This window comes from Carcharhinus amblyrhynchos, chromosome 18, assembly GCF_965287045.1.
Source record: "Carcharhinus amblyrhynchos chromosome 18, sCarAmb.v2.hapA, whole genome shotgun sequence".
Taxonomy (NCBI): Eukaryota; Metazoa; Chordata; class Chondrichthyes; order Carcharhiniformes; family Carcharhinidae; genus Carcharhinus; species Carcharhinus amblyrhynchos.
This window is the reverse complement of record NC_137341.1, coordinates 50,369,675-50,394,232: the sequence shown is the minus strand read 5'-3', so window position 1 is coordinate 50,394,232 and position 24,558 is coordinate 50,369,675. Positions and strand designations below refer to the sequence as shown.

General features: G+C 41.1%; 1 protein-coding gene across 4 annotated transcripts in view; it reads left to right on the top strand.

Moving 5' to 3' along the window:
- mrtfba (myocardin related transcription factor Ba) overlaps window positions 1–24,558 on the top strand; it is a 290,456-nt gene that overhangs the window by 133,128 nt on the left and 132,770 nt on the right. For all 4 annotated transcript variants that reach the window (XM_080207002.1, XM_080206999.1, XM_080207001.1 and 1 more), the window contains one exon: window positions 7,796–8,007. In XM_080207002.1, coding sequence (XP_080063128.1) covers window positions 7,818–8,007 — 190 coding nt within the window. In that variant the 5' untranslated portion in view covers window positions 7,796–7,817. The remainder of the gene's footprint in view (window positions 1–7,795; window positions 8,008–24,558) is intronic.

Sequence of the window (24,558 nt, the reverse complement as noted above, 5' to 3'; positions counted from 1 at the left end):
TGCCCAAGCCGTTGACACATTGCTTATTGAATCTTACTGTGTTAGTGGGCTGCCATGTTTTCTACATTCCAACAGTGTCTATACTTCATGGGCATTGAGGTGCTTTGGGATGTCATGAAAGGTCCTGCATAAATGCAAAATACTCCTTGATTGGTTTGCAAATGAGATTGCATGGCGTTATGCCATCTCTGATTTGAGTCTTTGATTAATGGGTGGCCTGTTATAAATATTGCACAGATTGTGCGTAATCCGGTTATAAATCCTTTTGTGAAGAAACCTTTTTTTCGGTTGATAGATTATATGCGCAGTGAGAAAGTTTTACCTTGCTTACAATTTTTTGAAGGCAGGAATTTTATTTTTAAGGGTGCACTCGATGAGGATCTGGCATTTCAGCTGGGACCACGTAATATTAATAGAATGTGGTTTTTATTATTGAACAAGCAAAAAATGAAACAATGGGGAATTTTGGGATCTGATGAGTGAATTAGGGCAACTTTGGCACTTTGCACGATCTTAATGCAATAGACAGGCTGCCAGTCATAGCCAAACACCGTCTGTGGCTCTTTTAGTTTAATTAGACAGTTATTGCAAAAAATTGGCAGGGTTTCCTCCAGAAGGAAATTGGACTAAATATTGAAAAACCTTTTTGCCTTGCTTAAAATAAAATGTTTATTTCACACTTTTCTAAAAAAAAACCTGCAGTGATTTTGTGTCCCTCTGTTGAACTTAATTAGAAGGGGAACACAAAATTGATCTGTCTGGCAGAAAACCAGATCAAGATGGTGAAAAGACAGTGAATCAGATGAGTTCATGTGAAAGTCAGCATTTTCTACAATGTGTGTGATAGTTCTCAGGGTTTGTCAAAATCTGAATCCACTGTTGCACTGTCACTCCGAGCACTGGTTTCTGTCCCTGAAACTACTTAACAACCAACATATGCTGCATAGCAACCACTAATAAAAATTCTGCCTGTTCACTGGTCTGTTTTCTTCATTGCTGGAAAATAATGAGGGGGATTGCATAATTGAAATATAGATTTGGATGACTTGATAGTGCAGCACCCACTATTAATGCCATCTACACTAATCACAGGCAGCTGCCTATGTAGGGCAAATTGGTACTAACCAATTATCATTACCATTTGTGTCAATTACAAAGGTGCTGATTATAAGATATTAAACATGCCAGTTATTTCAGGCAATTCAATAAGCTTTCTAGACTTTGTTAAAGTGCAATTAATTACTGTTAGCTTTTTACCCGAGGAGTTGAGTGCTTCATTACTGTACTGTCTCTGTTTATATCAAGCGTACGGTGAAATATTGGCTGAGTTATGGTTTACATGTATTGACTGGCCATTCCCCAGATAGTGCATCTAATTCAGTATCTCCCGTGCGAGCACCTCCTGGGTTTAATTGCCGTCCTGTCTGACACTCGGCCTTCTGGCTAAGACCAAGCGCCAGAACGAGCCCGGGAGGAGGTGCAGTGCCTTATCTTGTCAGCTTGGATCTTGTTTGTCTCTCTTCTGGGGACACGAAGATGAGTGGAAAAGCAAATTGCGTGGAGGATGTGGAAAGTCTGCAGAGGGATCTGGATGGGCTAAGTGAGTGGGCGAGGACCTGGCAGATGGAGTATAATGTTAGCAAGAGTGAGGTTATTCACTTTGGCAGAAATAATAGTAGGAGGGATTATTATTTAAAAGGTGAAAAGCTGCAGCATGTTACGGGGCAGAGGGACCTGGGGGTCCTTGTGCACGAGTCGCAAAAACCCAGTCAGCAGGTGCAGCAGGTGATCAAGAAGGCGAATGGAATGTTGGCCTTTTTAGCGAGGGGGATTGAATATAAAAGTAGGGAGGTCTTGCTGCAACTGTACAGGGTACTGGTGAGGCTGCAGCTGGAGTACTGTGTGCAGTTTTGGTCACCGCACTTGCGCAAGGATATATTGGCCTTGGAGGAAGTGCAGAGGAGGTTCACTAGGCTGATACCAGAGATGAGGGGCTTGGACTATAAAGAGACACTAAATAGACTGGGTCTGTACTTGTTGGAGTTTAGAAGGATGAGGGGGGATCTTATAGAGACGTATAAGATAATGAAGGGGATGGATAGGGTAGAGGTAGAGAGATTCTTCCCGCTTAGAAAGGATAGCAGGACTAGAGGGCACAGCCTCAAGATAAGGGGGGGGGTGCAGTTTAGATCAGAGTTGAGGAGGAACTTCTTCACTCAAAAGGTGGTGAATCTCTGGAATTCTCTGCCCGTTGAAGTGGTGGAGGCTACCTCGCTAAATATATTTAAGTCACGGGTAGATAGGTTTTTGATAGACAGGGGAATTAAGGGTTATGGGGAGAAAGCAGGAAAGTGGAACTGATCCACTTCAGATCAGCCATGATCTTATTGAATGGCGGGGCAGGCTCGAAGGGCTAGATGGCCTACTCCTGCTCCTATTTCTTATGTTCTTATGGATCTTGAATTGGATTCAGATGGATTTTGAATTTGGTTTTTGGAGCAAGCAAGGAATGGATTTGACTTTGCCTGATCCATTCTGAGCATTGGGTTTGTAACTTTAAGGATGGAGTAAATCGATTTTTAAAAAAAGGGCACAGTGTCTGGTCGTCAGTGTGGTCAACTGAAGGCCTCTAAGCAGTCATTGTTAAATGAGATCTGCGAACCCTGGGGGCCTGCCGAGACCTTCTGTGGATCCGCAATGCAGGGGTCAGCCTTACAGGTGAGCAATACAATTGAGCCCACGGTTCCATGGTCAAGAATAAGTGATTGGGCCATAGCCAGAGGTATGATCTGCATTCCTGTTTTCTCCATGCTTCAGGGGCATCTGTTTTCTCCATGTTCTGCCATCCCCATGCTGCTCCTTTCCTAATGCTTCTGCACCCTTTTTACTCCCTTTGTGTTTTTACTGTGCATGGTACTCCCTGTGCTCCTGCTCTCTCCTGACTCTCTGCCATGCCTTGAAAAAAGTGCCATAGGAAAAATCACAAAAGTGGCTACCTGGCACATAAAAGTTACCTGGGAGAGAGGTATTAAGCAGGCACTGACTTTTAGCGCAGACAGCTGCTTGAAACTAAAAACATGCAGGACAAACGATTATTTAAAGTGAAACATGCAGGAATCAGATACTGCAGGAAGCCAGTAGAGTGCTTGAGGCACTTTTAAGATAAGGATAGACCAAGGACAATAAGGAGATTAGCCATAAATAGGAATGGGAATATATAAATGCAGGAAAACCAATTACTGTTATGTATAGACCAAAATTAAGTCATTGATAGTCACTGATAGAGGAAATGTATCCATTCTATGAAACAATGCAATATTAAATGCCAATGTCTGTATATGTCTGGCTTTAACCGCGTGTTAAACTATCAATCCTACTCAACTATAACTAGTGTTAAATGGCTAATGTCCGGACTATCCGTTGTCTGAAAGGTTTAAAAATAAATCGCTCCTATTGTATTATTGAGAGAAGGTAGCTGCCCAGTACTGCGGAGTGCCAGTGCCTTTTCTCCACGAAGCTTCGTTAAATAAAACTGTATTGCTGCACTCCCAGTCTGACTCTGAAGTGGTAATTTCCCACAACAGCAGGGACACTCATCTCACCTTTATTTGTAGCTAAATATCTATTTTCTCAAAGGCATCATTAGAATGCTTGCAGCATTTTCATGTTATGAATATTATAAAACATTTAGATGCAGGTCCCTGATTACTAATCCATTTGAGAAGGGGCTTTTCAAGTTTCAAAGTCAATGTCTTATAGGAGCTATTAGAAACATAAATAAAAGACAGGAGTAGGCTATTCAGTCTTCTAAGCCTGCTACACCATTCATTTTATAGAACACTACAGCACAAACAGACCCTTCGGCCCACGAGTTGCGCCAATCACATCGTTTTGATCATGGCCAAATAATAAATTCAATATCCTCATCCCATCCACCCCCCCCCCCCCCCTCCCCCCACTCCACCCCCAATATCCCAAGATTTTTATCTAATTTCTTTTTGAAATCATTCTTTAGATTCAATTCTTAAGACGTGATAAGGGCCGAGGTCTGTAAGCTTTTAGTCCAGGAAGGAAATAAACCTAGACCAGATCAAGGTACAGTGAGTAAATGTCATTCAAAGGATTTAAACAGAAAGTACTGCTAACTAATTCCCTGTTTTTTTTTCTGATGCATTGTGCTCTTGATGTACACTGAGCAAATGACAATGATGCCTACTATAAGTGATGGGGACTGTAATAGCACAAATCTGGTATCCAGGAGTGGTATACAAATTTAACCCTTGTGCAAATCAACTTATTGACCATCAACCAAATCTGCTAGTTGTTTCATTGAGTAGTATCAGATCACATTCTTTGTTTGTGAAAGCTTATTTGGGACAAAGTGGAATGCCTTTTGAATGTCCTGCCATTCTGCTGTGTTTATATCTGCTATACCTGGAATAACTTTGGAAAGGAAACAAACTTATCCTACCAGAAATTGCCCTATTTGCAGTCGTATGCGGGTGTCACAACAATATATAATGGGCAGGAAATCTTGCCTGTTGTAAGCTATGAGTTAAGAGTCAGAGTCAAAATGTTATGATGTCAATGCAATCATCTAAATAAAGTATTGGATGGACAGGGCTTCTGTTCGCAATTGAAGGGTCATTTTGAAAAGCAAGGTGGCTAAAGGCAGCAAAAGTTGAGTGACATTTTGCCCAGGGCCGGTGAGGGAAAGTATAGCCAGGCAGGAGGGTTTAGTAGGGGAAAGGTGTAAGTGACAGAACAGTGCAGATCTCCTGTAGTCTGGTTTCTATTAGAACATAGAACATTACAGCGCAGAACAGGCCCTTCGGCCCACGATGTTGCGCCGACCAGTTACAAAACAATGACCCGCTAACCTAAACCAATCCCTTTTCGTCCATAAACCTATCCACGGATCTCTTAAACGCCCCCAAACTAGGCGCATTTACAACTGCAGCAGGCAGGGCATTCCAATCCCTCACCACCCTCTGGGTAAAGAACCTACCCCTGACATCCGTCCTATAACTACCCCCCCTTAATTTAAAGCCATGCCCCCTCGTGCTAGATTTCTCCATCAGAGGAAAAAGGCTATCACTATCCACCCTATCTAAACCTCTAATCATCTTATATGTTTCAATAAGATCCCCTCTTAGCCGCCTTCTTTCCAGTGAAAACAACCCCAAATCCCTCAGCCTCTCCTCATAGGACCTCCCCTCCATACCAGGCAACATCCTGGTAAACCTCCTCTGCACCCTCTCCAAAGCCTCCACATCCTTCCTGTAATGTGGGGACCAGAACTGCACACAGTACTCCAAGTGCGGCCGCACCAGAGTTGTGTACCGTTGCAACATAACGCTGCGACTCCTAAATTCAATCCCCCTACCAATAAACGCCAAGACACCGTATGCCTTCTTAACAACCTTATCTACTTGATTCCCAACTTTCAGGGATCTATGTACACATACACCTAGATCCCTCTGCTCATCCACACTATTCAAAGTCCTCCCGTTAGCCCTATACTAGACACATCTGTTATTCCTACCAAAGTGAATTACCTCACACTTCTCCGCATTAAACTCCATCCGCCACCTCTCGGTGGCTTTGAGAAGAACAGAAATTGGCTTCACTGTTTGTAACAAAGTCAATAGTTTTGGTCGAGTCACATCCTACAGCTTACTCTGTACCATATCAGTACGACAAAAGGTTTTTATCAACTGGACACAGGGCAAATAGTAATTTAGTTGTAATTCTGTTCAGTACACTGTGCATAGCTGCTTCAAACCTTCGTCAACAATAAAAATAACATCAGTGGCATTTGTAAAGAGTGCCAGAAGAGACTTCTTTTAAAAAACTTGATGGTGTCACTGTATGATATGAGATAGCACACCTTGTAGCATATAAATTTCAATATACTGATCAATCTGGATCCATCCAGATGCGAGCTGGTCATTTAGCCATTTGCTGTGCACAAATGGTCTGCCCTGGAAAATAATCTTGTCTCTACTTCAAAATTAAATCATTTATTGATCACATTCATTGATCATATCCTAAGGACATGAAAGGTGTTATTTAAATGCAATTGATTTCATCCTTTACTTTCCCCATATTTTCTTCCTGTATATCCCATGCCAACATGTTCTTCAATCATTTTGGGATCCTTTTTTAAGTAAATTTGTGAGACATGGGCATTGCTGGTTGGCCAGCATTTATTGCCCATTCTTAATTGCCCAAGGGGAGTTGAGAGTCAACCACATTGCTGTGGCTCTGGAGTCACATGTAGGCCAGACCAGGTAAAGAAGGCAGATTTTCTTCCCTAATTAGTGAACTCGACAGGTTTTTTTTCCAACAAACAACAATGGTTTCACAAATAAAAGATAAAAGCAAATTACTGTGGATTCTGGAATCTGAAACCAAAGGAGGAAATGCTGGAAAATCTCAGCAGGTCTGACAGCATCTGTAAGGAGAGAAAAGAGCTGACGTTTCGAGTCTAGATGACCCTTTGTCAAAGCTGATGACCAAAGCTGATGACCATGAAACAATGGTTTCATGGTCATCAGTAGATTCTTAATTCCAGAAATTTTCTCTTGTATTCAAATTCCACCACCTGCCATAGCAGGATTCAAACCTGGGCCCCCGGAATATTATTTGAGTTTCTGGATTAATAGTCTAGCAATAATGTCACTAGCCCATCACCTCTCCTAAATGGTCCATAAAAAATTAAAAACCGAGCCCTATTGCTAACAGTACTGATTGTAAACAATCAGCATGCAAAGGAATATACATTAAAAAGAATAATCAACTTTATATTATGTGCATGTTGCACATAAAAGGGGTGGCACAATTGTTGCACTGCTGACTCATAGCACCAAGGGACCCGGGTTTGATTTCTGGTTTGGGTCACTGTCTGTGTGGAGTTTACATGTTCTCCCTGTGTCTGCATAGGTTTTCTCCAGGTGCTCCAGTTTCCTCCCACAGTCCAAAAGATGTGTGGGTTAGGTGGATTGGCTGTGCTAAATTCTCCCTCAGTGGACCCAAACAGATGCCACGGTGTGGTGACAAGAGGATTACAACTTCATTGTAGTGTTAATGTAAGCCTACTTGTGACACTAATAAATAAACTGCATGCGCACCATAAGTTAAATTGGATGCAGACCAGGTCTATCCATTTATCCACATGATAAACAAGTGTTGCAACACACAAAATCAAAATCTTTAAACTTCCCATAACAGAGTATAGAAATATAGAAACACAGAAGATAGGAGAGGAGGAGGCCATTTGACCCTTTGAGCCTGTTGCGCCGTTCATTACGATCATGGCTGATCATCCAACTCAATAGCCTAGTTCTGCTTTCTCCACATAACCTTTGATCCCATTTGCCTCAAGTGCTATATCCAGCCGCCTCTTGAATACATTCAAAGTTTTGGCATTAACTACTTCCTGTGTCTGAATTCCACAGTCTCACCACTCTTTGGGTGAAGAAATGTCTCCTCATCTCCATCCTAAATGGTCTACCCTGAATCCTTATACTGTGATCCCTGGCTCTGGATTCCCCCACCATCGGAAACATCCTCCCTGTATCTACCCTATCTAATCCTGTTAGAATTTTATAAGTATCTGTAAGATACCCCCCTCATTCGTCTGAACTCCAGTGAAAACCATCCCAACCTAGTCAATGTCTCCTCATACGTCAGTCCCACCATCCCTGGAATCAGCCTGATAAACCTAACGTTTCTTTATTTTTCAGGTTAAATACTGTTAATTTTAATATGTCAATTCTTTTCACCCTTTCAGTGTCATCGGTTTCTGAGTCAGGATGGATCAACAAACGGCTCCTGCCATCTTACTCAGCGTGATGGATCATATACAAGTATCTGAATTGGATGATTCAGTGTTACAGAGCTTAATTACGCCAAGCCCTCGAAGTGAAATGTTTGCCCATGAGTTCCAAGAACTTACACTGCAGCCAAATCCGCACCTACCTCCTTTGAACGAGAGGAAGAATGGTGAGTATTGCAACATAGCCAATCAATTGCATTTGTCTGTATCTGGAAGGGGGGGGGCGATAATCTCGATAAGTCTTTCTTGAGGTTGTCAAGTAATGTTTATGACCCTTAAAAAGTTTTTGTTGAATTGTGATTGTGCCATTACCATAATCAATGTTGCAGTCAGAAACCAATTTGTAGCTCTGTTCCTCCTCTTCCGATTCCCTTCTGTAAATTCACCAGTTACTCAGTACATAAATGTCATGCAAATAAGGGTCATGTTAAACACGGGTAAAGAAAAAGCATTTTGTCAGTTAATTTCCTTCTCAGTATGATTTTCTGCTGAACTCTGTTTGCACAGGAGATGTATGAAACATTCCTTGTGTATTTCAATATTTGTGATTATGAGAATTTTTGATACTTTCAGACTTTGAAATTATGTACATACATACATATGAACATACAAATTAAGGACAGGAGTAGGCCACGTGGTCCCTTGAGCCTGCTCCACCATTGTATAAAATCATGACTGATCTAATTTTAACCTCATCTAATTTTATCCCCATCTCTACATTCCCACCTACTCCCAATAACCTTTCGTACCCTTGCTTACTAAGAATCTATCTCACTCTGCTTTAAAAATATTCAAAGATTCTGCTTTCCAGTGCCTTTTGTACAAGAGAGTTTCAAACACACCAACTCTGAGAGCCATGATGTGGAGTTGCCGGCATTGGACTGAGGTAGTCACAGTAAGTAGTCTCACAACACCAGGTTAGAGTCCAACAGGTTTATTTGGTAGCTCAAGCTTTTGGAGCGTTGCACTTTCATCAGGTGAGTGGAGGATTGGGTTCACAAGCAGGGCATATTTAGACAGAAACTCAATTACAAGATAATGGTTGGAATGCGAGTGTGAACAGGTAATCAAGTCTTTACAGGTGCAGACAATGTGAGTGGAGTGAGGGTTAAGCACAAGTTAGGTAAATGTGTATTGTCTCCAGCCAAGACAGTTAGTGAGAATTTGCAAGCCCAGTCGTGGGGGTTACAGATAGTGTGACATGAACCCAAGATCTCGGTTGAGGCCATCCTCGTATGCAGAACTTGGCTATCAATTTCTGCTCAGCGATTCTGTGTTGCCGTGTATCATGAAGGCCACTTTGGAGAACGCTTACCTGAAGATTAGAGGCTGAATGCCCTTGACTGCTGAAATGTTCCCCGACAGGAACCCGAACACTCCTGCTTGGTGATTGTGGAGCGGTGTCAATAGCATCTGCGTGGTCTCACCAATGTACCATTCTTCAGGACATCCTTTCCTGCAGTATATCAACTAGACGATGTTGGCCGAATTACAAGAGCATGCAGCAGCAATCTCTGCAAGATGTGCCGGATCATCGATATGGATGCCATTATCTCACGTGAGAATGCCATCCACCAGGTACACGGTACATACACTTGTGACTAGCTCACGCTACCTGTAACTACCACGACTTGCCTGGGCTTGCAAAATCTCATTAACTGTCCTAGCAGGAGACAATTCACACCTCTTTAACCTGTGCTTTACCCTCTCTCCAATCACATTGTCTGCACCTGTAAAGACTTGATTACCTGTTAAGACTCGCATTCCAACCTTTATCTTGTAATTGAGTTTGTGTCTATATATGCCCTGTTTGTGAACCCAACTCTTCACTCGCCTGATGAGGGGATAACGCTCCGAAAGTTCATGCTACTAGATAAACCTGTTGGACTTTAACCTAATGTTGTGAGATTATTTACAGTCTCTGAGAGGAAATCATGATGCTGATGGATGATGCCTTATTTTTAATCTGTTGATCCCTTTGTTCTAGATTTTCCCACAAGAGGAAACATAATTCCCACTTCCCTGTCAAGTCCACTCAGGATCTTGCATATTTAAATAAGTTACTTCTTCCTCTTCTAAATGCCCATGAATTCAAGCCCAAGACGTTCAACCTTTCCCCATGAGACAGCCTTCCCATTCCAGATATTAATCTAATAAACCTTTTCTGAACTGCTTCCAATTCATTTACATCCTTTCCTAAATAAGGAGCGGTGGCACAGTGGTTAGTACTGCTGTCTCATGGCGCCAGGGACCTGAGGTTCAATTCTTGGCTTGGGTCACTGTCTATGCGGAGTTTGCATGTTCTCCCTGTGTCTGCGTGGGTTTCCTCCGGGTGCTCCGGTTTCCTCCCACAGTCCGAAAGTCGTGCTGGGTTAGGTGCATTGACCATGCTGAATTCTCCCGCAGTGTACGCGAACAGATGGTGGAGTGTGGCAACTAGGGGATTTTCACAGTAACTTCATTGCAGCGTTAATGTAAACCTACTTGTGACACGAGTAAATAAACTTTAAACTTAATACTGTACACAATACCCCAGATATGGTCTTGCCAATATCAAAGAACAAAAAAAAACAGCACAGGAACAGACCCTTCAGCCCTCCAAGCCTGTGCTGACCATGATGCCCTAACTAAAAAAAAACTTCTGCCCTTACTAGGTCCACATTCCTCTATTCCCTCCCTTTTCATGTACCTGTCGAGATGACTCTTAAATCTTGCCTGCTTCCACCATCTTCTCTTGAAGCGCATTACAGGCATCTATCATTCTCAGCATGAAAAGCTTCCTTCACGCATCTCCCTTAAACTTTTGCCCCTCTCACTTGAAGCTGTGCCCCCTTGTAATTGATACTTCCACCCAGGGAAAAAGCCTCAGACCATCCAAAAAAGCTTCTGAACAGCCTGTATAACTGGAACATAACCTCCCTACTTTTGTGTTCAACTCCCTTAGCAATAAATTAGAACATTCTATTAGCTTTTTTAATTACTTGTTGTACCTGCATACTAACCTTTTGCAATTTATGCATCCAGATCCCTCTGTATCTTAAAGCTCTACAATCTCTCACCATTTAAATGATATTCTTCTGTATTATTTGTCCTGCCACAATGGACAATTTCACATTTTCTCACATTATACCCCATTTGCCAGATCTTTGCCCACTCGTTTAACCTATCTATATGCCTTTGTAGCCTCCTTACATCCTCGTCACAACTTACTCTTCTACCTAACTTTGTATCATTAGCAAATTGAGCAACCATATGTTCAGTCCCTTCACTTATATAAATTGTAAAAATTTGAGGGCCGAGCACTGATCCCTTTGGCTTACAACTTGTCACAGCCTGCCAATCAGAAAATTACCCATTTATGCCAACTCTCTATTTGCTGTTCGCTAGCCAATCATCTTTACGTGCCAGTATGTTAGCCGCCTACACCGTGAACTTTTATTTTCCGTGATATTTTTGGATTTTGTTTCAGTATCTTACTAATTCTGAGAGGTTAGAACTGATACGTGTATTCATGTAGCCATCTCCTCTCCATGTATCAAAATTCTGTTGGTATCTGGGAATAATAACTTGATTATTGCTGGTGATTATTTCTGCTGCCAAGTCAATAATTCAATTTAAAGTCTGGTGCTGTTCGCAAAACTAGATTGCAAGATTGCATGATTTCATTAAAGTAACAGTATAGAATAGCCTGATGGTAACAAGCTAAAGTAAGGTGCAGACCTTGATGAACCTTGCACTCAATGGCATATATCGTTGCAAAATTGGTCAAATTGCACTGGCCAGAGGCCATAGCCTCACAAATTAAGTGATGTGTCTTTATTGTGAGTTTCAGATGCCTCTCCAATGTTCTGTCACAAAGAGAATGAGTATATTTTTGTTTGAGTATTCACAGATGTTGTGTTTATGCAAATGTGGAGCCATTTACTGATAAAGGATTGTTGCTTTATTGAAGGATTCTCGCTTCAACAGATTAGTCATGTGGATTTTTCCACATTGAGTTGCAAATCAGAACACCAGCTATTTAACAGAGCATCACCAATACTGGTGAATTGGCTGCCCTCTAAACAGTCAGATCATTTTCTATTTCATTGACGTCAGTAGAAAAACCTGGCATGATGTATAGCAAACTGCCAATAGACTACCCGTTCCCCACCCCCCCCCCCGTCCAATTAAGCTGAATTTCATCCTCTGTTGGTTTCTTGAAGAAAAGTTGGCATTTTTGCAGATGTTCTGATAAATCAGCATTGTCAGTTGGCAAGAATACGTGATCAACAGATGAGAATTTAGACAATAGACAGTTGAAATTCAACGGTACAAGTTTTTTATTTCCCAGTGAGGTAAATTTATGGATTTAGCCTTTGCTGAAGCCATGTGCTTCATATAATGGGTAGAAAGTAATGACAATTAACATTGAAATAAATGATTGACATAGTGAAATGCCCAGAGCCATTGGTGTCCACTCTGGTTAGGAAAGTGACTAGTTTTAAATAAGTGAAGGTTATCTCACCCCTGGGTACTGTACTTTGTTGCACTAATGTTCAAATACAAAGCAGTGATAAAAAATGCGTTGCAAATGTGATTTACCTCACTTGCATCCTAGAAATATTGGATTGATAATGTAAATGTAGACCAAATGTCCCCTCTTATGGGACAATCTCGTACAAGACATAGGATGAGAGGTGGTGGATTTACAATGAACAAAGAAAATTGCAAGGCAGAAACAGGCCCTTTGGGCCTCCAAACCTGCACCGACCATGCTGCCCGATGGAACTAAAACCTTCTACTGTTCCAGGGACCATATCCCTCTATTCCCATCTTATTCATGCATTTGTCAAAATGCCTCTTAAAAGTCACTATCATATCCGCTTCCACTACCTCCCCCAGCAAACGAGCGCCAAGCTCTGTGTAAAAAATTGCCTCATCCGTCTCCTTTAAACCTTGCCACTCACACCTCAAACCTATGCCCCCTAGTAATTGACTCTTCCAACCTGGGAAAAAGCTTCTGACTATCCATTCTGTCCATGTCCCTCATAATCCTGTAGACTTCTATCAGGTTACCCCTCAATCTCCATCGTTCCAGTGAGAACAAATCAAGTTTCTCCAATCTCTTGTCATAGCTAATGCCCTCCATGCCAGGCAACATCCTGTACCCTCTCCAAAGCCTCCACATCCTTCTGGTGACCAGAATTGAACACCATATACCAAGTGTGGCCTAACCAAGGTTCTATAAAGCTGCAACACAACTTGCCAATTTTTAAACTCAGTGCCTCGGCCAATGAAAGCAAGCATGCTGTATGCCTTCTTGGCTACCTTCTCCACCTGCATTGCCACTTTCAGTGACCTGTGTACCTGTACACCCAAATCCCTCTGCCTATCAATACTCTTAAGGATTCTGCCACTGACTGTATATTTCCTATCTGTATTAGACCTTCCAAAATACATTACTTCACATTTGTCTGGATTAATCTCCATCTGCCATCTCTCCGCCCAAGTCTTCAACCAATCTATATCCTGATGTATCCTCTGATGGTCCTCATCACGATCTGTAAATCCATCAGCTTTTGTGTCATCCACAAACTTACTAAACAAACCAGTTACATTTTCCTCCAAATGATTTATATCTATATTACAATCAGCAAAAGTCCCAGTACTAATCCCTGAGGAATGCCACTTGTCACAGCCCTCCGTTCAGAAATGCACCCTTCCACTGCTACCCTCTGTCTTCTGTGACTGAGCCAGTTCTGTATCCACTTTGCCAGCTCACCTCTGATCCCATGTGACTTCACCTTTAAAACTGAGGTGAGGAGGAATTACTTCTCTCAGAGAGTGGTGAATTTGTGGAACGTGCTGCCCCTTAGCATGGTGGAGTCTGAATCATCGAATGGTTTCAAGAAGGAGATAGACATATTTCTAATAAAAAAGGGATAAGGGGAACAGGTGCGAAGGTGGATTTGAGACCAGGGAGAGATCAGCCATGATCTGATTGAATGGTGGAGCAGGCTCGAAGGGCTGAACTTGCCTATTTCTACTCCTATTTCCTACGTAACTAATGACTACTGTTACTAGTTATATTTGGTTTTTGAAGAATAATCCAAATTTGTATTTATATATTGATGTATGATGCACCATTTAATTGCAAGTTGGAAGTTTTTTGATGGTTTGAATTGACTGTGTTGTTTTGCATTAAAAACAATTCAGCTGATTAATTCATCCCATTTCCTCAAGGTTATATAGTTGAAAGAGAATTTGTCACAGTCAACATTTGCGCTGCAACAGACAGGAGGCTCCATTTTACCCCACTCAGATATTTTGAAGTTGGTCAAAGCGGGACAGCCTTGCTGTCTGAGGAGTTGATGACGTGACTCTTTATAATATAGAAATTTATTATTATTTAAACCAGATGTTTCCTCTTTAATTCATAGTCCTGCTTAGAGTCTGTTTATCTAAGCTGAAGATTGTTCTTGTGCACAACAATATAGAGAGCATTGTGATGACAGCCCTAAGTGAAGAATAACCAGATTTCCCGCATTCATTATACACAACTTAGTTTTGTTCCATGTAAACTAGCTTTCAGCATAACACTACCCTGTTAATATTTTCTATAAATAATTCATTATTGCTTGTCAAGAATAAGTGTACCATTCCACCTTCACTGTTACCTTGAGTAATGTAAATACATAGTTTTGTTGCAAAGATTTAGGACGTTTCTCACTAAATTGACCTGGGTTTCAGATCTCAACCTAGTTCATAGAATTATAGAAATCCTATAGTGCAGAAGGAAGCCATTCAGCCCATCGGAGTCTGCAGTGACAAGAATCCCACTCTAAGCCCTATCTCTACAACCCCACACGTTTACACTGCTAATCCCTCTAACCTACATATCCCAGGACTTTATGGGCAATTTAGCATGGGCAATCAACCTAATCCGCACATCTTTGGATTGTGAGTGGAAACCGGAACACCTGGGGGAAACCCACGCAGACACGGGAAGAGCGTGCAAACTCCACACAGGCAGTGACCTGAACCAGGAATCGCACCCAGGTCCCTGGAGTTGTGAGGCAGCAGTGCTAACCACTGTGCCACCCCAATTAGAGCATGGATCAGGATATAATTTGATGGATGAAGTTTGTGTCGTTTATACAACAAAGCCTATACAATCCAAAATAGTTTTTGTACAGAAATTGAGGTTTGAAGTGTCAGTGCAAAACTTTAGTGATGAAAGTAATCGGCTTCAGTGGAAAATCAGAAGAGATGTAAAATGGGCTTTCTCGGTTTGATATCATCTATGTCATACTATTGTACGAGATCAGAATTACCCCATAATTTGTCCCAGAAGTGCATCCCAAAAATCAAAAACTTGATCTGTGCAGTCAAGCAATTGTGGTCAACAAACAAGGTAAGCGCACAAGAAGTGAAAACCCAGCGGACAGGGAGCGCTATAAAATAATGCTGGGAAGGTAATCAAGGAGATTAAAATAGGAAATACGAAAAAAAGTTGTAAGTTATATCAAAGTTAAAAGCAAAATATCTTAGAAAGGAGAGTGTCCAGGCTATCCCGTGGCTTTCTGTCACTCACCTGAATCTCTGAAGAGAGCTTCCAGGGAATGCACAGTATAGGAGTTGTGAGTGACAACTCTAGACCACGCATGCTCAAGGTTAATAGTATGAGCAATGATTGACTGTTGGGTTACTGTTGGTATGGAGTTTGCACGTTCTCCCCATGCCAGCATGAGTTTCCTCCGGGTGCTCCGGTTTCCTCCCACAGTCCAAAAATGTTCAAGTTAGGTGATTGGCCGTGCTAAATCGTCCCTTAGTGTCCAAGATGTATCGATTAGCCGGGGATGGCCTTGGTGAGATACTCTGTCAGAGAGTCGGTACAGACTCGATAACTTAAATGGCCTCTTTTTGCACTGTAAGAATTCTGTGATGTATATGTATTTGCATTTGTCTATCTATAAATAAATTTTTTTTAGTGTTAAAATACTCAAATGTCAATCCATATTGGATTATATTTGAAATATTATCAACACGATTTTTTAATACCAGATCTCTTCATTTTCAAGACCCAGCACGCCCATTTAGAAGCAAATGCTGTTTAGATGTTTAAGAAGGATCATCTTGTCCTTATCCATAGTTTCAGACCAGCCAAGTGTTGTTCATTATATGTGGCAATCATTTATTCTGATACCAAAGCATGATCTACATTGGTGCGGTCTACATTTCCAAATTCTAAATCAGATAATCTGTAAATTCCTACTTTCCTATATTATTAATGTTGTTCAGTTTGAAATGCTGGATCATTTTTTTTTGAGCCCAAAAACAGCTTGGCATTATCAGGGGTTTGACTGCAATTGCAAGGTTTTGCTGATGTTGACGATTTTATTGTATTACCGCATCTGAGGAAAAATATACTCTCAAACTGAATTCTAAAAATTAATTGCGATTCCCTTAAAAATGAGTAGTGCCTTATTTCATTTCATTTGATTTATTATTGTCACATGTATTAGCATACAGCATTAGATTAACTGAGAAACCTTTTCCCACAATTTAAGTTTGTTAGAATGTGACATTCACCAAACTGGTGATATGTTGTTGAGAGGGATGTACTAGGTTAAGTGAGTGGGGAAAATACTTGACACAGGATAACGTGGGAAAATGTGAGACCATCCACATTGGTAGAAAGGATAGAAAAGTGAAATATTTAAACAGAGAGAGTTTACAGAATATTGCAGTACAGAAGGATCTGGATGTCCTTATGTGTAAGCACAACAAGTTTAGCATGCAGGTACAGCAAGTAATTGGGAAGACGAATGGAATGTTGACCTTTAAAGCAATAGAGCATAAAAGTAGGGAAGTCTTAATACAGGGCGTTGCTTAGACCATATGTGGAGTACTGCACCCTGTTTTTCTCTCTTATTTAATGAGGGATGCGTGTGCTTTGGAGACAGTTCAGAGAAGGTTCACCAGACTGACTCCTGGGATGAAAGGGTTGCTCTATGAGAAAAATTTAAGCAGGTTAGACCTATACAGATTGGAGTTTATAAGACTGAGTGGTGATCACATTGAAACAGTAAATACCCTGAGGGGGCTCAATAGGGTAGATGCTTTCCACTTGTGGGGGGGAATCTAGAACTAGGGCACATCTTGAGAATAAAGGGTATCCCATTTAAGATGGAACTGGAGAGAAATTTTTTCTCTTGAGGAATTCGGTACCCCTATGAGCAGTGGAAATTATATAGATTTCTGAACTACAAGGGAAGCCTAGGGTTATGGGGGGCATTAATGGAATTGAGAGCAATATCAGATCAACTCAGATCTTTTCAAATGGTGGAGTGAGCTTGATGGGCCCAAGGCCCACTCTTGTTTCTATTTATGTTCTTAAAAAAAAAGTCCAATATGTTCCAATTAATTACATTTTGTTGAAAAGCAACAAAATAATTCTGAATTGTATAATTCATCCAGTAGTTGTGAAATTTTGTCCTATTTGGTGTGAGTTTAGCTGGGGAGCTACATCAAAACATCCTATACAGGGCTAACTCTGACTGGGCTTCGTGCAAATGCTAGTCACAAGAAAAGAACAGGCTGCTCATCTTTCATCATTGGCTGGGTGTTTCACATAATTGATATATTTCGTAGATGTTGAGAAGGTTTTGGGCATGTCCGAATAGATTGCTTTGGACATTGCAGCCTGTTTATTTGCTGTAAAGACAGCAACTGGAAATAAATTTACTGGATCCCCTTGAGAAATTGTCAGAAAGGATAAAGGGCAAGGCTAAGAATTCATTTCTAATGGAGACCAAATGAGTTATATTGGCAGTAACCTTCTTTCCACCAGATTATTTATTGTAGTGGCATTAACTAATGTCTTGGTTGCTTTCCCATGGAACTGGATGTCATCACTGTTTTGCCTGTATTGTCCAGGAGAAGTTGTTTCCCTGCCATAACCTAACGCCAATGTTACTTGGCTCTCAGAAAAAACACTAGATTTAACATACCTTGGATAATAAACCTTTATTGAGTGGCTGTAAAGCATTTTATAGGAGTTGCAATTCTCTTGAGGCTTCACCAAGTCTTGTCAGTGGTGCTGTGGTGGATTGCAAAATCAAACACCCACCTTTTCAAAATGGTTCTCGTAACAGACTAAACTTTTTTTCTGTAAATCAGGGGAAGCAAATAGAAACCTAATTTAAGTAGAATAATTACTGAAGTTCATGTTGAATTCCAATGACTTTGAGCAAAGCTGTGCCATGTCAGCTGATGAACACACTCAACTGCATAAGAACTGTGCATGATTTTATCAACAGGACTGGGGCAACATGGTGGCACAGTGATTAGCACTACTGCCTCATAGCACCACGACCCAGGTTCAGTTCCGGCCTTGGGTCACTGTCTGTGTAAAGTTTGCATGTCCTCCCCGTGCCTGCGTGGGTTTCCTCTGGGTGCTCCGGTTTCCTCCCACAGTACAAAGGTGTGCAAGTCAGGTGGATTGGCCATGCTAAATTGCTCCTCGGTGACCCCAGGTATGTAGGATTAGCGAGGTAAATATGTGGGGTTGCAAGGATAGGTCGGGGGATGGGCCAGGTCTGGGTGGGATGTTCTGTTGGAGAGTTGGTACAGACCTGATAGACCGAATGGCCACCTTCTATAAGGATTCTATTCTATGACTAGCCTGCTTTCGCTTACTCCTTAAAACAACATTTTTTGGCAATTATCTGCTGAATTTAACATCATACTAAATGAGTGCACAAAATCTCAGTGGTCCCAGGCTTCACTGTTGTGAAAGAATGTTATGAAGCATTTAGATAGCTGGTTGCTCAGTATATGGAGCATTCTGAGGAGGGCTTGCCTCAAAATTTGGTGTGGTTTTTAATTCTTCTTTGCTACTGGAACAGGGCAAAACACACTCTGATTTTGTTGTTCTTGGAGCTGAAAATTGGTGTTTGGCACATGTCTGCTCATCACTTGTTTATTCCACTATAAGTTCAAGTTAATTCAAATTAATCACGAATTTTAATCCAGGTTCAAATGTTACACTGCAGTGTAGTGCAAGCTAAAATTATACCTGAATATAATCAGATGTGTGCTTGGTACTGAAAGGAGACGGAAAGATTATAATTTTCAGAAACTTGTTTTACTTGCATAGCGTTCAAGTCTCAGTCTTGCAAACAGCTGAGTGTTCAGACAGGTGATTGTTAGCATCTCCGCAATCTTTGTCAGTACCACTGTGTGACGAGCCATTTGGGAACACTTAAGTGTCAACTCGAGATACAATGACCTGACAGTTGTCTCTTGATAACTTTCACATTTTCTCCGAGATGCAGCTGGCAAATTGATGAAAATCAGTGCTAGCTAACAGTAGGAAACTTACATCTGGCTGTCAGCCAAAGCTGGTATTTTATGTCCTTTCAATACATGATACAGAATGTATTTCCATCACAAATTTACCTGAGCCAGACTTGGAGCTTGGAAACCAATCCTTACTAATGAAATGTAATTGGCTCGCAAGTGTTTAAATGATTAAGAAAGAGCTGTTTTTACATTTGATTTTCTTCTGACCTTTCATCATGTATTAATTTAAACCTTACTTGTGAACACATATGCCACAGGTTTTGTGTAACTGAAGAGAATAACTATAAATCATCCATCTCTTGGCTATGTAATCCTCTTCCTTTTAATGATTAATCACATTTTTCTAACTGTGAAATTTGCTATGTGAAACATGGTGTGAATGCAGTTCAGAAAGCAATTTAAAATACTCAAAATATTGTGTATCATTATGGTGCTTGAAATATTCGCTTTATTGAAAGCATTGGTGCATGTAATAATCTGAGAGCCTCCCTTAATCCTACAGCCTGCCAGCGCTGTGCGATGAGTGTAACAAATAAAATAACTAGAGCTATAGAAATAGCACATACATGGTGGATTAATGTACTGCACACTGCCGAGATGTACCAAAGATATTGATCTATTAACATCTAGGAAACAAATGCTCTGAAGTTTAAAATGTCACATTAACACAGAATCAAGTGTCTAGCACACAGGAGCAAGGGAGAACTGCCATTAAGAGTGAAAAGCTCCCAGAATCAAAGTGGAATTGGCAGCACTGCAGGTACATTTTGTTTTTGAATGGCTTTCCAAGTTAAAATGGCAGAGGAGGAGAAATAGTGCAACATTTCTGTGTTAACTTGAAAGCTTGCTGCAGAAGACAAATGTGCCAACACTGTTGTGTTTGCCCTCTTATTGCACAACAGAAGTTGTTTGGTACTTTCAAAACATCTCAAATGGTAGTTGTGTGTAAGGATTCACACCCCCATTTCAGGAGTCCGTTGCGTGGTCTATTTTGACATTCTAATGCACCACTGAAGGAAGGCTAGATTGCTGGAGGTGCAGATTATCACGGGTATTGCTGCTTGAGGTGAAGATTAAAGGCCTCATGGTTCTAACCAAAAAAAGAACTGGGAGTTCTTGCTTCATTCTGGTCATCACTTTGCCTTCAACTAATATCACTAAAGCTAGATTAACCGCTCACTCATCTCATTCTGAATAATCTTACAGTGCACAATATAACTACCATATTTGCCTAAATAACCACATCATTGCACCTTAATGTATGTGAAGCTCTTCTTAGGTGGCACAATAGTTAGCACTGCTGCCAAGGACCTGGGTTCGATTCCCACGTTGGGTCACTGTCTGTGGAGTTTGCATGTTCTCCCCGTGCCTGCGTGGGTTTCTTCTAGGTGCTCTGGTTTACTCCCACATTTTGAAAGACTGGTTAGGTGCATTGATGTGGAGATGCTAGCGTTGGACTGGAGTAAACACAGTAAGAAGTCTCACAATACCAGGTTAAAGTCCAACAGGTTTATTTGGTAGCACAAACAACGACAACGCAGAGTCGCTGAGTAGAGATTAATAGCCAAGTTCCACGCACATGAGGACGGCCTCAACAGGGACCTTGGGCTCATGTCACACTATCTGTAATCCCCACGACTTGCCTGGACTTGCAAAATCTCACTAACTGTCCTGGCTGGAGACAATACACATCTCTTTAACCTGTGCTTAACCCTCTCTCCACTCACATTGTCTGTACCTTTAAGACTTGATTACCTGTAAAGACTAGCATTCCAAACAATACCTTGTAAGTTGAGTTTGTCTTTATATGCCCTGTTTGTGAACAGAACTCCCACTCACCTGATGAAGGGGCAGGATCTGAAAGCTAGTGGCTTGTACTACCAAATAAACCTGTTGGACTTTAACCTGATGTTCTGAGACTCCTTACTGTAGGTGCATTGACCCAAACAGGTGCCAGAGTGTAGCGACTAGGAGATTTTCACAGTAACTTCATTGTAGTGTTAATGTAAGCCTTACCTGTGACTGATAAATAAACTTTATTTTGAAGTCTTCTTGCAAGGAGTGATACGGCACCATATAAATACATCTTTGTTTGTTTGCCCGAACAATAAAAGCTGAGAGGCATCTATTTGGTAAAATAACTCATTAGAAAGAAATGCACAGTCCTGACTCAGTTTTTGTTGTTTTAAAAATGTTTCAACATTGGATGCTGACAGTATCATCTGGGAAAACTGGTTTGGAGCCTTACAATCTGGAGGAGCTGCCCTAACATCTGTCTGTACGATCATTAATCTACAGGGTATCAACAATCTAATTTTCAGTTGACCTCTCCTGGACTTGGCTTCGATAGTTTCTTGGAGTCAGTTTCTGTGATTATGTAATTCAACGCTGGGAATGGGAAACAAAAGCATTGTGGGAACAGACCCAACACCCTCTCCCACCCAAGCAAGGTCAAGGTTGAAATGAGTCATATTTTGACCCTCTGTTTCAGAGCCTTGAAATCATGTACATAAGTATTGTGGTACTTTAGCATCAATGGGTGGACTGGTAGAGGGGCAAACAGGATGCCCTTGTTCCAGTTCTGATGCACATCTACAACCAATGTCATTTTGCCAGATACACTACATTATCCTTGTAAGTTTGAAGTGTTTTAATGAGTTGCTTCCTGAGCAATAATTAATCATACCAGTTCACAAGGAGAGATGGTGTAAACAGGGCGTAAATATCTTGCTGGCTGGTTCATGTAACTCTTAAAAAGTTTTTTTATCAATACTTGAACCGCTAAAGTTTGCTGCTGAAGCTCATATTCTCACGAACAAATATATTACTTCCTTATCCTTCCCCTTTCTGATGTCCCACTTGTTTCAGTATATGTTTTTGTATATTAATCTGTGGACTGAAACACACAAGCATGAGATTTACTCTGTGAACACCACTGCAAAAGTAGAATTGCTATCATATCAACATTATATTTGGAACATTTGGTTTTGATTTTTAAACAGTTCTACTAGTGAGATTATGAATGTTTTTCTGAGGCTTCAGCCATTAGCACACGTGGCTGGTGACTTATTAGCAAATCATGAGTGCTGTCCTCACAGTTTTCTATCCGTTTACTGGGAAGCAAATCATATCAATGCATCCATGTTTGACCAATATGCTGCGTACTGGAACTATTCAATATAGAAGAGCTTTCCTTAAGAATAGTATTGACTGAAAAGAAAGAAAACTGCAAATTTTGCTGATTGCTTCTTAAAAATGTTCCAAGGACAAATGTGACAGGGACCCGGGTTCGATTCTAGGCTGGAATGACTGTCTGTGTGGAGTTTGCACATTCTCCTCATGTCTGCGTGGGTTTTCTCCAAGTGCTCCAATTTGCTCCCACACTCCAAAGATGTGCGGGTTAGGTTGATTTGGCCATGCTAAGTTGCCCCTTGGTGTCAGGGACATTAGCAGGCTATATACATGGAATTGTTTTTAGTGCAGCCTTGACGGGCTGAATGGCCTCTGTCTGAACCATAGGCATTCAATGATTCTGATTGTATCTTTCTTTATTCATTTTATGGGACTTGAGCGTTGCTGGCTGGGCCAAGATTTATTGTTTGTCCCGACCTGCCCTCCCTGAGGTTATTTGAGAATCAACCACATTGCTGTGGCTCTAGATTCACGTGTAGGCCAGACCAGATAAAGATGGCAGATTTACTTCCCCAAAGGACATTAGGGAACCAAATGGGTTTTTATAAAAATTGACATTGGTTTCATGGCCATCAGTAGATTCTTAATTCCAGATTTTTGTTGAATTCAGATTTCACCATCTGCTGTGGTGGGATTTGAATCTGGAACTTGGCCTGTGCTCTGGATTACGTGTCCAGTAACAATGCCACTACGTCACTGCCTATCCTATCAGAGGTGAGTGGAATGGAAGTCTTATCCAAGGAAAGTTTGGGAGAGTTTTCCCCCAGTCTCCTGGTCAATATTACAATATTACTCTTTAGCCAACGTGGCTAAAGAAGCAGATCATCTGGCCAAGTAACTTACTGCCGCCTGTGGACACTGCTGTGCACAGATTGGCTGCCGTACTTCCAACATCTCAGTTGTGACTACACTTCAAAAGTAGCTTGTTGGTCATTAAGCTTGGGACACCCGGCATCATGGAAGGCACGAGATGTAATTTTCTTTTGGTAAGCATACTAGTTCAAGAACCAGAAGGGATGAGGCAACCCATGTGAGAAAAGTAGAGGAAAAACTGGTAAAGGTAGTCCGCTCTGAGTTCCATTTGAGCCCGTTAGCTGATAGTTAGCATCATTGCTCTTTAGAAGCATCTGTAATCTGGAATGCTTTGTGCTCTCCATTAGAGAAAATATTTCATCAAGAGAAAGAGAAGAAAATACCAGAATTGGGAAAACCAATTTTAAAAACTACAAGGTATCTGTACTAAACTGGTACTAATGACCACAAGCGTAACATTGTCTTGGCATCATATAGTATGTCATAAAGAGCCCCATTTATTTATTTATTTTTATTTTATTAGCAGTTCTAAGCATGTGAAAAGTTGTGCTAGTCAAAATAGAGTTTCCTGGGAACCTTGTTAGAAAATTGCCCCGTCTAGACATTTTCACAGGGCACTTTAAAGAATCTCGGTGAGGCAAACCAGTACGTCATTCTCCCCTTAAAACTTGATTTATATCCATTTCTCTGAAAATACTACATGCTTAACCCACAAAGACAAACATGTTTAGCTGCCTCAAAGCAGTAAAATTGCCCATTAATGTGTCAATTTGGATCTGATGATCATGTGTACAACTTGTGTGGGAAGAACTTGATGATAAGAGTGAACAGTTGAAGTATTTTCACATATTGAAACAAAATGTTTGTTCACTCGTATTAAAGAAAAGCTTGGTAGATTCCCTTATTTATGCCAGCAACTGGGAGAAAAACCTGTGCTGTTTCAAAAGCTGGCATGCTCACTCCACTGGTAGTGTGGAATGAAGCTGTGCTAAGCAGATCACTGTAGAATGCAGAATGTCCCTCATCCTTGTGTGTTGGGTGCCCTGGGCTGGAAAATGTATATTGCTCATAGGCAAGGCAAGTTATTTTTCACCCACACAAAAGTCAAATAAACTTTTGAGCCAACTTTTCAAGTCGGGATGACTCTTCATCAGAGCTGACAAAGAGCTCTGAAGAAGGGTCTCCCTGACTCAAAATGTTGGCTCTATTCTCTCTCCACAGATGCTGCCAGACCTGCTGAGATTTTCCAGCGTTTTCTGCCTTTGTTTCAGATTTCCGCATCGGCAGTAATTTACTTTTATCTCAGTAGTTTGAGATTTGTGTGTAACTTCGGAACATGTGTAACAGTAGCTTCAGTTGTCATG